The sequence below is a fragment of the Vigna unguiculata genome, chromosome 2 (assembly GCF_004118075.2).
Source record: "Vigna unguiculata cultivar IT97K-499-35 chromosome 2, ASM411807v1, whole genome shotgun sequence".
In the NCBI taxonomy this organism is placed as follows: domain Eukaryota; kingdom Viridiplantae; phylum Streptophyta; class Magnoliopsida; order Fabales; family Fabaceae; genus Vigna; species Vigna unguiculata.
In genome coordinates this window covers 11,949,732-11,964,720 of record NC_040280.1, presented here as the reverse complement: position 1 = coordinate 11,964,720, position 14,989 = coordinate 11,949,732, and the positions used below count along the sequence as shown (strand labels likewise).

At 33.3% G+C, this 14,989-nt stretch overlaps 1 protein-coding gene across 1 annotated transcript; it reads left to right on the top strand.

Moving 5' to 3' along the window:
- The first annotated feature begins 10,290 nt into the window (after positions 1-10,290).
- LOC114170837 (S-adenosylmethionine decarboxylase proenzyme) lies at positions 10,291-13,190 on the top strand. Its single transcript, XM_028056311.1, has 4 exons — positions 10,291-10,548; positions 10,648-10,730; positions 11,460-11,617; positions 11,740-13,190. The coding sequence occupies exon 4, from the start codon at positions 11,936-11,938 to the stop codon at positions 13,001-13,003; it is 1,068 nt and encodes a 355-aa protein (XP_027912112.1). The 5' UTR covers positions 10,291-10,548; positions 10,648-10,730; positions 11,460-11,617; positions 11,740-11,935; the 3' UTR covers positions 13,004-13,190.
- The last annotated feature ends 1,799 nt before the right edge of the window (positions 13,191-14,989 follow it).

The following is a 14,989-nucleotide window of genomic DNA, read 5'->3' as shown; positions in this document are numbered from 1 at the left end:
CAAAGTACAGTCTGAATCAAATTTACTATGCCTAATCATGTCTATTCTTTTATCTCCTCACCAAATAAAAAGCTTAATTAATCAAAGTAAAGTCTCAATTAATTGTAGTTAGAGTAAATACCTTTAACCAAAGTAAAGTCTCAATCATTGGTAAAAACTCTTTTAATCATATGAAAGTTTCTAAATAAAATCAAAGTAAAGTCTCAATTCAATTTAAAAACCCTTGGACTCATACGACCAACATGCATATAGATTTAAAATCATTACTTCTTACGTGATTTAAAGATAAAAGACATAGATGAATGAAAACCTCAACAATAACAAAAAGAACAAAGAAATTAATTGATCTAACCTCAGAATCCAATTAAGAAATTACAATGGAATCAACCCATGAAGTTTAGAACTCCATGAATGCAAAATAAAAATAGAAGAATGGAGAGAGAGAAAGGAAACGAAATTAGGCCCCCCTAAGGGTTCCAAAACTCCGAAGTCCCGAGCTTGTTTTTTGCTTCTCCCTTGGTCTCTTCATATAGGAATTGGACTGGGCTTCTCTGTTGCTAAAATCTCTCAAATATCTTTTAAAATAAAGATAAATATAAATATTTAAAAATATTTGGAGAGATATAGACTATTTGACAAATATAGTTGGTTGATAATAACAATATCTAATATAATTAAATAAATTAATTACTTAAAGATATATGATAAATTATCACCAATTAATATTTGTATTAATTTTCCAAATCAACCCTTTGCAATCTCCTCAAATTATCTTCTAAATAATCCAATATCTTCAAGATATATTTGTTTGTTGTGGATCTAAAAAGATTCCAGAAAATCTTGTCATATTTAAAAAAAGTTGGTAGTTAATATCTTTTAATATTTTATGATATAATTAAATAAGATAATTATTTAAAAATATCAAATAAAATATTTAAAGATATATTTTTCCCAAATTATCTTCTATCATAAAGATAAAAAAAACCGCAAGGTCCAATTTTTTTGGTCCTCTCTTCTTGGTTTAGCCAAACTTCTTCACTTTTTTAAGCTTTTCTTGCCGTCTTCATGCCATGCTTGGCTTGAATTTTTTTGCTTTGATAATTTCTTATTCTTGGATTCATCTTTAAGGTGTCATGAAGCTTTAATCAATTTATTTCCACACCTCCATGAGCTCAACTTAGCTGTAGCTGCACTAACACACCTCAAAATATCCAAAGAACATTTATGCAACTAAAAAGCTGTTTTTAACATGTTTTTGTATCTCATGCTCAATAAACCCAATTATAGAAAATCCCAATTAAATCAATCTTTAAACACACAAATTCAATTAAATACCCAGAATTAAACACTAAATGAGGGCAAAAATACGCACTCATCACTTACCTTGAATCCTTACTAAATTATATAGATGGGGCACCACCATGAACTCCCACTAACAGGGGTCATGGAATTATGTCTCGACCAACTGAGGCACCACCATGAAGTTTCACCTAGAGACTTATGAAATTACGTCCTAACCAAAATGAGGCACCACCACGAAACTATCGTGGGATTACGCCCTAATCATATCAACATCATATTCCATTTATCCACAATAACATTTCATTCTCATACCAATCACATGTCACTTTTATCATCAACCATTCCATACTCGGTTCATGCCAAACTCATGTTAACTCAACATTTCAGCTCATACAATTAGATCTCATATGAATATTCATATGCTTCACACCTAAAATATGGTATTCCAAGCCAAGCATACAATTAACAACCCAAAAGCATGGAAAGAACAATCATGGAGTAAAACCCCGAACTAGTCTCGCTCAAGCTGAGAACCCCCGCTCAGGCGAAAGGGATATTTCGGTCAAGCTATAGGTTCTCGCTTAGGCGAGACTGCCAACAGAGAACCCTGCGAGACCCACGAGTTCTCGCTTAGGCGAGCCACTCCTCGCATGAGCGAAGCCACCCCTCGCCCAAAGGTGAGGTTCCTCGCCTGGTCTACAACTACAGCAACATGCCTCAAGCTCCCACACGTCCTCGCTTAGGAGAGCCTCTCTCGCCTGAGCGAGATGATACCTCACTCAAAACGAGAGCTCCCCGCTTGAGCGAGTGCTCGAGCGCGAGCTTGGACTTGTTTCTGCAAGTCTCGCCTAGGCGAGACTGGGTCGCTTGGGCGAGAACGTCAAGTCTCGCCACTCTCCTCCCTGCAACAGCCATACACTCATACCCAAACATCAATACCAATCCACCCAAGCATTTTTAGTAGCACATCAACCATGCAATCATGAAAAACAATGGTAAAACAAGCAAGAATCGGATTAACAAGAAACCCCTAGCTTCCCTTACTTAGAAATAGCTAGCAGGAGCACTTTGACGCTAAATAGTGAACACCGCAACTCTAGGAACGAACTCGAGAGCCGAAAAATAGCAGAGCAAGTTCAAGAAAGAGAAGAATCAACTTACGTGGGTGGAAAATGAGTTGAACTTGCTTGAAGACGAATGAGTCTCGAAACCCTAGCAGAGCTTCTAAAAAGGAAATAGAGCGTATAAGAGGGGCTATTTGCAAAAGTGAGAGCTGAATGGGAGACCTTGGTTGCTTTAGGGGCCTTGGCACCCTGTGGGCCAGCCTCTAGGCCCAAATGGTTTAAGACAACCCTAAAATATTGGGGCAAAAATAATTGGGCCTTACACTTATTCATTTTAAATTATTATATTTTATATCTAATTATTTGAATTTCAATTTTTTTAAATATCAATATTTAAAATAATATTGTCTTATAAGTTTTGTGATGTGGAGTGAGAATGGCGAAAAATCTTATTTAAAAATTTAAATTTTTTAATTAAATTTATAATAATGTTAAAATACACTATTACAAAAGTAAGATTCAACATCGTTTAATATGTTTCATTTTTAAGAAAAACGAAGTATATAATGACACAATGAAATGTTTGAAAATATTTATACAACTATAAGTAGTGATTCAAGGATAACCAAAGTCTATATCCTAACGATATGAATATAAGCTTCCATCTCAAGTATATAATGAAATGGTAACAATTTTTAAAATATTTGTATAACTATAGACAACGATCCCAAATAACTGAAGTCTATACTTATGAGTTAGTATAGACTTCGATTTTTTACATAACCGAAGTCTATAATGACTTAGTAGCATTTTCAAAAATATTTGCATATCTATACATTTTAGTTATTTAAAGAACTAATATCTATAGTTATACAAATATTTTCAAAAAAATCATAACCTTTTTAGAAGGCTTTACCTCAAATGTTAAATATAGATTTTGATTCTTGATTAAACTAAAACATATATGATAACTACATGAATATAGGCTTGGTGTAAGGCCCACTTTAATTCTACCCTAATGTTTAAGGGTTTCCCCTAATCAGTTGGGCCTAAGGCTGGTCCATAGAGTGTCCAAAACACCTAAACCAGCCTAATCCTCTCATTTTCTGCCCACTTTGCAAAAATAGTGCCTTGCTCACTCCCATTTTCCCTCAATAGAGCTCTACTAGGGTTTAAACCTCATTCATCTTCAAGCGAGCTCGACTCCATTTCCTTCTCACATAAGTTAGTCCTCAACCCGCACCTTCTTTGTTTCTAGCTTTGTTGTCATGATTCTAGCTAGGGCTCACCTTGGTAACCCGTTTTGAATTTGTTCTACTACTTTTCCAGCTCTCGAATCTGCTTCTGGAGTTGTAGTGCTCGCTAACTTAGGTGTCGATGTCTTTGGCTAGCATTTTCCAAGTAAAGGAAGCTAGGGTTTCACGTTTTTAAGTTATTTTTGCTTATTCATGTTGTATTTCGTACTCTTGATGATTTGTAAAGCTTTTGATGGTATGAAAATAAGTTGTGTGTTGTTCTGGTTGAGAATCTGATTTAACCACACGTGAATAGTGGAGGAATCTGGTATTTTCGCTCAAGCGAGCGAGGCTTGCCCAAGCGAGAGTACTAGAAGTGCTCCTTAGGGTTTTCGCGAGCTGTCGCTCAAGCGACGAGCTCCAGTTTTGAGCGAGAGTTCATCTCGCTCAGGCGAGGAGGTCTCTCCAAAGAGAGAAAACGCGAAAGCCATTGTTTCCCCCTATTCGAGTTCTCACCTAGGCAAAAGCAGCTCGCTTGAGCGAGAGAACCTCTCTCGCCTGAGCGAGGGCTTTTTCATTATCAAATAATTAACTTTTAAGTATTTTATATATTTTAATATTTCTTATTAATTTTCTAATTAAATTTTTAATGGAATAATATTCATAATTTTATATTTTTTAATTGAATTTATTCTATTTAATTAACAAGAATATTGTCTTATATCTATATAATTAAAAAATAAAATTTTTAATACGAAATATCTTTAATATAAATTTTTTAAATTTATATAAAATAATATTATAATTAAAAAAAATTAATAATTTTTTTTATTATTTTCGTTTAAAATGTGATATATAAAAATGAATGATAATGCATATTATTTAACAGACAAAAATAATTAAATAATTAATAAAGATAACAAAAGCAAATATCAATCATATTAAAAAAGTTAAAGAACATATTAATTAATACGAATGTTCATTATTTTAGTTTTTATTTTTAACATGATGAGATGTTATAATAATAATATAATATCACGTGAGTATAACAAAAGTTAGAAATCACATATTTTCATTCAAATATTGTCAAATATCAAAATACAAAAATTTATTTTATAATGCGTTATGAAAATATTGTTCCATTAAAACTATGCAAGATAAAATAATAAACTTATTTATTTCATTCATTCAATCTTCTTTCCTTTACTATGTCTAAATACAAATTTTCCTCCAATATTTCATGTCATTAACAAACACGATCTCATCTTTTCACATTTAAATAAAATAAATGATTAAATATGTTTTTGTCCATTAAGTTTAAGTGAAATTTGGAATTAGTCCCCATCGAAACTTTTGACCAATTTAGTCCTTCATCTTTAGAGATGCGTGAATTTAGTCATTTTAATCAAATTTTGTTAAGTTTATTTGAAGTTTCAAACGCGTTTTATGATAATATTGGAGTTAGCATTTAAGTGAAAATGGGTCAAACAATGTAAACAATTCAAATACTATCATGAAATGTGCTTAAAATGTTAGATAAACTTAACAAAATCTAGTTAAAAGGACTAAATACATACATTTCTAAAGATGAAGGTGATAACGTTGTCGTTGACGCGATCAAATTAATACTACTAAACTATAGATACTGCAGTATTGCTAAGATAGTAGTTAAGGAAATAGAAAGGGTAAATTTAACCCTAAGTTGTCTCCCAACAAACACGAAATTGATTTTTAACAAGTTAGTTCTTATAAAATCTATACAAAACAGTCAATAAAAATAATAAAAATATGGGAGGATTAAAATAAACAAGAAAGAAATAGAAAAGATAAAAAGAAATAAAAACAATAGCAAAGAAAAGATTTTTGATTTCATTGCTTTTTCAAAATAGATTCATCATCGGTTATCTAAAGATTATTGCTCAATTAATTATTTTTGTAGATTTACAAATTAATCAATGTAAAGTCTCAATTAATTTGTTAGCGTTCTCACTTTTAACCAAAGTATAGTCTCAATTAAAAGTGAGAACTTTTAGATTATCCACGATAAATTCAACCTAAGTACAGTCTCAATCAAATTTTACTATGCCTAATCATGTCTATTCTTTTATCTCCTCACCAAATTAAAAAGCTTAATTAATCAAAGTAAAGTCTCAATTAATTTTTGTTAGAGTATATACCTTTAACCAAAGTAAAGTCTCAATTATTGGTAAGAACTCATTTAATCACATGAAAGTTTCTAAATAAAATCAAAGTAAAGTCTCAATTCAATTTAAAAACCCTTGAACTCATATGATCAACATGCATATAGATTTAAAATCATTACTTTTTACGTGATTCAAACATAAATGACATAGATGAATTAAAACCTCAACAATAATAAAAAGAACAAAGAAATTATTTCATTCTAACCTTAGAATCCATAATGAAATTACAATGGAATCAACCCAAGAAGTTTAGCACTACATGAAACACAAAATAAAATAAAAATAGAAGAAAGGATAGAGAAAAAAATTAGGCCCCCTAAGGGTTCCTAAATTCCGAAGTGCGGAGCTTGTTTTCTGCTTCTCCCTTGGTCTCTTTATTTAGGAATTGGACTGGGTTTTTCTGTTGCTAAAATCTCTCAAATATATTTTAAAATAAAGATAAAGATATATATTTAAAAATATTTGGAGAGATATAGACTATTTGACAAATATAGTTGGTTGATAATATCAATATCTAATATAATTAAATTAATTAATTACTTAAAGATATATGATAAATTATCACCAATTAATATTTGTATTAATTTTCCAAATCAACCCTTTGCAATCTCCTCAAATTATCTCCTAAATAATTCAATATCTTCCAGATATATTTGTTTGTTGTGGATCTAAAAAGATTCAAGAAGATCTTGTCATATTTAAAAAGATTTGGTAGTTAATATCTTTTAATATTTTATGATATAATTAATTAAGATAATTATTTTAAAATATCAAATAAAATATCTAAAGATATATATTTCCCAAATTATCTTCTATCATAAAGATAAAGAAAACGTCCAATTTTTTTGTTGCTCTCTTCTTGGCTTACCCAAACTTCTTCACTCTTTCAAGCTTTTCTTGTCGTCTTCATGCAATGCTTGGCTTGGATTTTTGTGCTTTTGATAATTTCTTATTCTTGGATTTATCTTTAAGGTGTCATGAAGCTTTAAACAATTTATTTCCACACCTCCATGAGCTCAACTTAGTTGCAGCTGCACTAACACACCTCAAAATATCCAAAGAACATTTATGCAACTAAAAAACTATTTTTAACATGTTTTTGTATCTCATGCTCAATAAACTCAATTATAGGAAATCCCAATTAAATCAATATTTAAACACACAAATTCAATTAAATACCCAGAATTAAACATTGAGTTAGCATTTAAACGAAAATGGGTCAAACAATGTAAACAATTCAAATACTATCATGAAATATGCTTAAAACGTTAGATAAACTTAACAAAATCTAGTTAAAAGGACTAAATACATACATTTCTAAAGATGAAGGATTAAATTGGTTAAAAGTTTCGAAGATGGACCAATTTCAAATTTCACTGAAACTTGAGGGACCAAAAACATATTTAACCCTAAAATAAAATAAGCTTAAATATACATTTGGTCCTTATTTTTGTTGCTTTTAATCAATTTGATTCTCATTTTCATCAAATTTTGGTCAATTTGGTCCTTTTGACTAACGATGTTTAAATAGTTAACGTTTTTGAACAGTACATTCCACATGTCATTTTCGTTTTGTGTTCAATTTGGTCATCATTTTCGTCAAATTTTTGTCAATTTGGTCATTTTGACTAACTTTTCGAATAAGCCAATTCATTTGGGACCTCGTGGATCCACTCGTTTTCCTATTCAAAGATCAATCTTTTGTCTCTGTGTTTTCACATCGACAATTCTTTACAAATGAAGAGATGTCAAGGGAACTTCTTACTTCCCAAACAAATCTTTGTGAAGCCCATTTATTTCTCTGCCCTAATAACTAAGGGACTGCCCCAATCTGTTGGGCCTAAGGCCAGCCCAAGAAGTGCCCAAAACACCTAAACCTAACCCTAACGCCTCATTCTGCTAATTTTCAGAGAAGATTGTTCCCCTACCCACCTTGCAGCTGAACGTAGAGCTCTGCTAGGGCATTCTCCGAGCAACCATTGTTTCACTCTAAGGTCTCATTCGGGTAAGTTGAACTTAGACTTTACCCTTCTCTTTCCATTCCTATGCCTTGGTCTCTATTAGGTTGAATCTAAAATAGTAGGCTTAGTAATACATCTGTTTTCCAGTTTTACTGCGCTGGTTTGGGTCGCCGTACCTTCCCCTTCTCAGTGAACTTTAGTGATCCCATTCAAGGTAAGGGAAGCTAGACTTCATGCTTTTGATTCATTGTTGGTGTGCTTTGGTCCTGTTTCGTATTTTGGTGATAGTATGTGGTTTCTGATGGTACGAAAATGCTTTGGGTGTCGTTGTGAGCGAGTCCCTGTTTGAATACGCGTGGTTCAGTGGTGAGTACTGATATACTCGCCCAGGCGAGCTCATCTCGCCCAGGCGAGAATAACAAGAACTCGCCCAATTTTTCTGCTCGAGTGCTCGCCCAGGCGAGGGGCTGTGTTTTGAGCGAAGAACGGTCTCGCTCAGGCGAGACAGCCTCGCCTAAGTGAAAGCTCGCGAAATTCTCCAGGAGCCACTATTGCAGTCTCGCCTAAGCGAGAGTTTGCTGCTTGAGCGAGAGCACTCTTCTCGCCTGAGCGAGGACTCCATCTTGAGCGAGACCTCTTTTGGGTTTTTTCTATGCTTTGTTTCATGAATGTTGATGGTTGTTTGATTAGTTGGTTCATTGACTTATTATGTACAAAGGGGGTGGATATGCATGTACTATGTATGTATGAGGGAGAATAAATGAATTGGAAATGAGCTTGGCATGAGATATATTTGATGGTTGATCATTCATACTAAATGACATGTTAATGGTATGCGTAGGAACTTCATGATTGATTGATAATGTATGAGTAAGGTTTATGTAGGACATAATTCCATGACCCTTGTAGCGGGGCTCGTGGTGGTGCCTTATCTTATGGACGTAATTCTGTGGACCCTTCTAAGGGGAGTCCCCGGTGGTGCCTCAACGATAGGACCTAATTCCATGAACCTTGAGGTGAGGGTTCACGGTGGTGCCTCGAGACCAGGACGTAATTCCACGAGGGTAACGTGGTGGTACCTCAAGGCCAGGACGTAATTCCACGAAGGCCACGTGGTGGTGCCTCTTGTAAGGGTATAATTCCGCGAAGGCCTCGCGGTGACGCCTCACTGCTAGGATGTAATTCCACTGTCTCGTGGTGGTGCCTCATTGAGCGTATTTGGATAGTCAAGTTTTGGTGTCTTATATGGTTTTGGTGCCTCACATATGGATGTCTGCCATTTATGTCCGAATATGAAATTGTATGATTGAGTGTATGATATGATAACTTTTTCACTAGCTTACCCTTTAGTTGTTTGTATGCTTGCGTGTGGTTTCTTCCTTTGCGATGATCATCAACCTTGTTGATGTGAGCAGATGTGAGAACCTCTGGCAGTGGTAATAAGAGAGATGTTGCGGTTTGATGATATCTTGGGCGACTATCAGGCTCATTATAGGGTTCTCAGCGTTGGAGTTTAGTAGTAGTAGTAGTTTCTCTCGCTCTTGGCGAGTTTTTGCATCCCATTTAGGCCTGTGGAGCCTCTTCCTTTTGTTATGGATATGTTGGGGTACTGTGTACGTCATATCCCGTCTTTCCGCACTCTCTGGATATTTAATATATGTGGCGTTTATTTAAATTGATTTTTATCTATTTAATTGGGACGTTACAATCTTCCTACACCTATATATAAACACTGGTTTATCAAGAATACGTAAGAAAACATTTTGAACTGTGTTTAAATAGTTAATGTTTTTGAACCGTACATGTCATATGTCAGCTCCTAGTTGTTTTTGATTTTTAAAAATTTTTAATACTAGAAAAAAACATTTAATAATTATATTCTTATAATATTTTAAATAATTATATTCTATTTAGCAATTAAATATAAGAATTTTATTCAATTTATAATTAAATTTAATAATTGAAATAAAAAAAATAATTAATAAAAATATCAATTTTAGAAAAAAATATTAATATAATTTGTATAAAAGGTATTAAATTTGATGTCAATTTAAAAGAGACAAAATTGATTTATTTTAACAAAAATTGAGAACAAATTAAACAAAAATAATGAATATAAGAACTAAATTGAAAAAAAAAAAATACACAATAAACTGATGGCACTAGGATTGACAAGTGGAAAATTTATGACTTGACACATAGACAAATTTTTTAAAATTAAAAAAATTTTAAAATCTTTTAAAATTAAAAAAAAATTAAAAAAATCAAAAAATAAACACGTAATATGTAAGGTTAGAAAATATTAACTATTTAAAAATCGTTAGTAAAAATAATCTAATTAACTAATTGACAAAAATAAATATTTAATTAAAAAACACGAAAATAAGAACAAAATTAAATAAAAAAAAATTTATATTTAAGCCAATACTCGTAAAAAAGAAAAACTGTAGGAGAAGATAGAATCCCCAGCAAGCGATATTATAGTAAAACGGCAGCCAATTACCAGAATAATGATGAAACGTCCTGGAAACTAGGCAAGGGCAAGACCGTCTTTTCGATTTTCTCAAAACAGTCACGGGCGGCCCTAAAAATCGCTCAACAAACCCTCCCTCACATACACCTCTACGCTATAAATTCACCTTCAGCCCCTCCTTCAATCCACACGCAACTCTTTCTCATTACGTTCTGCTCGGCGCCTCTTCCTTCTTCTCTCTTCATTGTTCACTCGTCTTGATTTTTAGGGTTTTACTTGGTAAAGTGATTCCTCTTCTGCTCCTAATATGTAAGCGTTGTTCTTCTCCTTTTACTTTTTCCATCCCCTGCATCGCTCGATTCGTTTACATTTCAATTCATGGATTTTGTTTGTTTCTTGAAATTTCAGATTGTCTGCCTTTTGGCTATTGGATGATTTAAGGTCTTTACAGCGTAATTCGTTGCGGCATCTTAAACGATCAATCTAATCAGGTATTAGTTTTTCCTTTTATGTAGTTTTTTTTTTTTATGTAACTATTGCAGTGAGGTTTCTAGATCTGGTACCCTGATTTCGTTCTCTTGTTTGATTTGCATGTTTTATTTCTAGTATTTCATTTATATGATTTTGATCTTGTTTTGCTTTTCTGTGTGCTTTATGTTTAATATTGTTCTAATGATTTTGATATTATTTGCTTCTCTTTTTCGTTCTCTGAAAAGTGTTTATTTGATATACTTTTAAATGATTACCAATTGCCTTTTTCATGCTTTTCATATTTTCGTTTTCGGTTTTCTTGATCAATTTCTTCTTTTTTGTGGCGTTTCTGTTGCATTAAATCTTTGACCGATCTCGATCATTTTCTATGTTTTAGAATTGTTTAAGGGTGTGATCTCCTTTGCTTTTTAAAGTTGAAACTTTTTTCACAGAACACTTGTTCTTAATGAAGTAGTCAAGTAAAATTATAGAATTATGAATTGAAAAATGCATTTGTTTTCATTAAGTACATATTTGCTCCTGCTTGAATTTTACTCGGAAAGCTTTTCTTTTTATTATTTTTGTAGATCCAAAAATTAACTTTGCACGATTTGTTCGATTTAAAATAATTTCCCATACTTGCACAAACTTGCATGAATAACGTGTATATTGTTTGCTGCGATATTATCTTTCTTGGATTCAGTTGCGGGTTTGGGCAAATGCTTATGTATGTTGATTGTGTGATTCAGGGCTGAATGAACTAATGGAGTCTAAAGGTGGGAAAAAGAAGTCTAGTAGTAGTAGTAGTAGTAAATCATTGTTCTACGAAGCTCCCCTCGGCTACAGCATTGAAGACATTCGACCAAACGGTGGCATCAAGAAATTCAGATCTGCTGCTTACTCCAACGTGAGTTTTCATTTTTTATTATTCATTGTTATTATTTTGCTGTTAGATGGATTCTCTTATATTACCGTAGTTGAAAATTTGTTGATACGAGCTAATAGATGTTTTTGTTTATTGTTTTGCAGTGCGCTCGCAAGCCATCCTGATACCTCCCTGGATTGATAGTTCATTGCATGCAAGCAGTGTTTTATTAGTTTTTTTTTTGTTTTGTTTTCGATTAGGTTTTCACTACTCTCCTTCAAACTCCATCTTTCCAATTGCTCTCTTTGAGATACTCTGTGCCGTTTCCTATTGCGTTCGTTCCTCTCCTGAAAGACGACCATGGCAGTTTCTGCAATAGGTTTTGAAGGTTATGAAAAGAGGTTGGAAATATGCTTTTCCCAACCAGGAATGTTTGCTGACCCTGAAGGAAGGGGTTTAAGAGTTCTTACGAAATCCCAGTTGGATGAGATCCTAACACCAGCTGCTTGCACCATAGTCTCTTCGCTCTCAAATGATGATGTTGACTCCTATGTACTGTCGGAGTCCAGTCTCTTTGTTTATGCGTACAAGATCATCATCAAAACCTGTGGGACTACAAAGTTACTTCTTGCAATCCCGCCCATACTGAAGTTCGCTGGTATGCTTTCTCTTAAAGTTAGATCTGTAACCTATACCAGAGGAAGTTTCATTTTTCCTGGTGCTCAGCCATATCCCCATCGCTGCTTTACTGAGGAAGTAGCTATCCTTAATGACTACTTTGGGAAACTTGGATTAGGCAGCATGGCTTATATCATGGGTAGTCCAGACAAAAAGCAGAAATGGCATATCTTCTCTGCATATACTGATTCTCTAATGTCATCTGATAACAACGATATTTATTCTCTAGAGATGTGTATGACGGGCCTGGATAGAGAGAAAGCACAAATTTTCTACAAAGAACAATCTGCTTCAGCTGCCATGATGACTGTTAATTCTGGCATTAGAAAGATTCTCCCGAATTCTGAGATATGCGATTTCGACTTTGAGCCATGTGGTTATTCAATGAATTCTGTTGAAGGGGGTGCTGTTTCTACCATTCATATTACTCCAGAAGATGGATTCAGTTATGCAAGCTTTGAGACCGTGGGCTACGACTTTAAAGTTGTGAACCTGAACGAGTTGGTTGGCAGGGTATTGTCATGTTTCCTTCCAAACGAATTTTCTCTAGCTATTCACGTGGATGGTGCAAGCAAGCCCTTGGAAAATATGTTTTTTGTGGATGTGAAGGGATACTATCGTGAAGAGTGGAGCCACGAAGGGCTTGGAATGGGTGGTTTTGTTGTCTTCCAAAGATTCGTGAAGATTGGTGACTGTGTTTCACCTAGATCAACTCTGAAGTGCTGGAAAGATGAAGTTGAAGAAGAGTAGTTTAAGTGTGGTTATGAACCTTTGTCTTTGTAATAAGTCTGGTTTTCCAGACACGTTATTAGTTTCTGGTATTTTCATATTATTGTCTCCTGCTGTTTGTTTCTGTTAATTGTGGTGTTCCGGCGTTTGTTAGTTCTATTTCCATTTGAACGTTTCAATTGTGTAATAAAATGAAGCACTTGCTTTACTTGGTTGTTTTGTTTATACGGATTTAATTTGCATTTTTTAGGGTTTAACTTCAAAAGGTTAAGGGGTTGCTGAAAAATTAAATGTTCAGGGTTATCAAAATAAAATATGCATATTCAATTTGCAATTTGTAGTGGAAGACTAGACGCAGTTCATAAATTTATTTAGTAGTACTTATAAAAATGAACTTGGTTTAGTAAATTTTAATGAGCTAGTAAAATGATTTGTAGTTCAGGTAAAATACAAAATAGTTGTTGTTCCTTTCGGTGCTTGTTTTTATAAGGTTAAAATATTTTTTTGACAAGTTTTGTTAAATAAGTTTTAATTTTGATTTTGTATTTAAATAAGTTTCAATTTTTGTAAATTTTGTTCAATTGGATCCTTTTTTTTAACATCATTTAAATCATATTAAATCATTAATGATCGAATAGTGAACGTCATGTGTCAAATTTTTATATTTAATATTTGTTATTTTTGTTTAATTTAGTTCTAATTTTTGTTAACATGAACCAAATTTGGTCATTTTTCAAATTGAAACCAAATTTAATTTTCACGTTTTTATTTAAATATATAGTATATTAAAATTCATATCATTATAATTTTGATAAAAATATTAAATTTGGTCACATCTTCGAACAAAATTGGTTAATTTTAAACAAAATTGTCACGAGATACACTCCAAAGAACACAAATCACATAATCAACTCAGAACGTCCCACTGTCCTAATGTGTCGCCTGGTGGAGCCACCAGGCGGTGCGTGCCAATCTGGGTTCTGTCCAGATTTTTTTTCTCGCACCAGTCGTGACCCCAAACACCCCAATCACAGTCCCAACCTTCATGTTGACATAATTTAACATGCACACATCAACATGGTTCATACTTTGTGCATATTGCCCAGATTTTTTTCCCGCACCAGTCGTGACCCCAAACACCCGTCGTGACCCCAAACACCCCAATCACAGTCCCAACCTTCATATTGACATAATTTAACATGCACACATCATACATGGTTCATACTTTGTTCATATTAACATCATTTCCATAAAACAGCGCACCAATCATAGACATAGATCATGCTTATTCATTTCCAACCCCAACATGAACCCTAGTCCCCAAATTCATTCAAAGACTCATGCCTTTTTCATCCATTCATACACAATTTCATACACGTACACACACAAACAATTTTAGAATTGGTCCATACATTTCAATTAGGGTTCACATGCATTTTAATCAATCCAGAAACAATACAATACTCATAAAACATGTAGTACAACTCCCCTAACCTGGTATTCCTTGCTTCCACTTGCAAAACTTAGCTAGCCTCTTTGATTCCCAAAGCTTCCTTTGTTCTTCCACCTTTCAGCACTCCCTCTCACTTTCTACAGCTCGTGAATAATCTGAAAGTTCTCTCCTCACTCTATGCATCAATGGTAGCCTCACTAGCACTCTCTCTCACCCTTAATGGAGCCTATCTGCCTCCCAAATTGTTAGGGTTTTTGGCTCTTCACATTCATGCCAAAAATGATTTTAGCAAAAAGAAAGTTATTTTGCATAGATCAAGGTTTGAACACACAACCCTCCAATTACGAAGCAAGTGCACAACAAATTCAACCAATTCATGTTTAATGACAATTTCTATAAATCTAGAACCTAACAACCTCATCTTTTGTTTATTATGTTTTATCTTAATAATTCAATTATATATATATATATATATATATATATATATATATATATATATATATATTACAATTATTACTTTCTAATTCATTCTTTCTTTTATCTTAACCTATTTA

Coding starts and splice junctions, on each gene's coding strand:
- LOC114170837 (XM_028056311.1), top strand. CDS start 11,936: ATGGCAGTTTCTGCAATAGGTTTTGAAGGTTATGAAAAGAGGTTGGAA.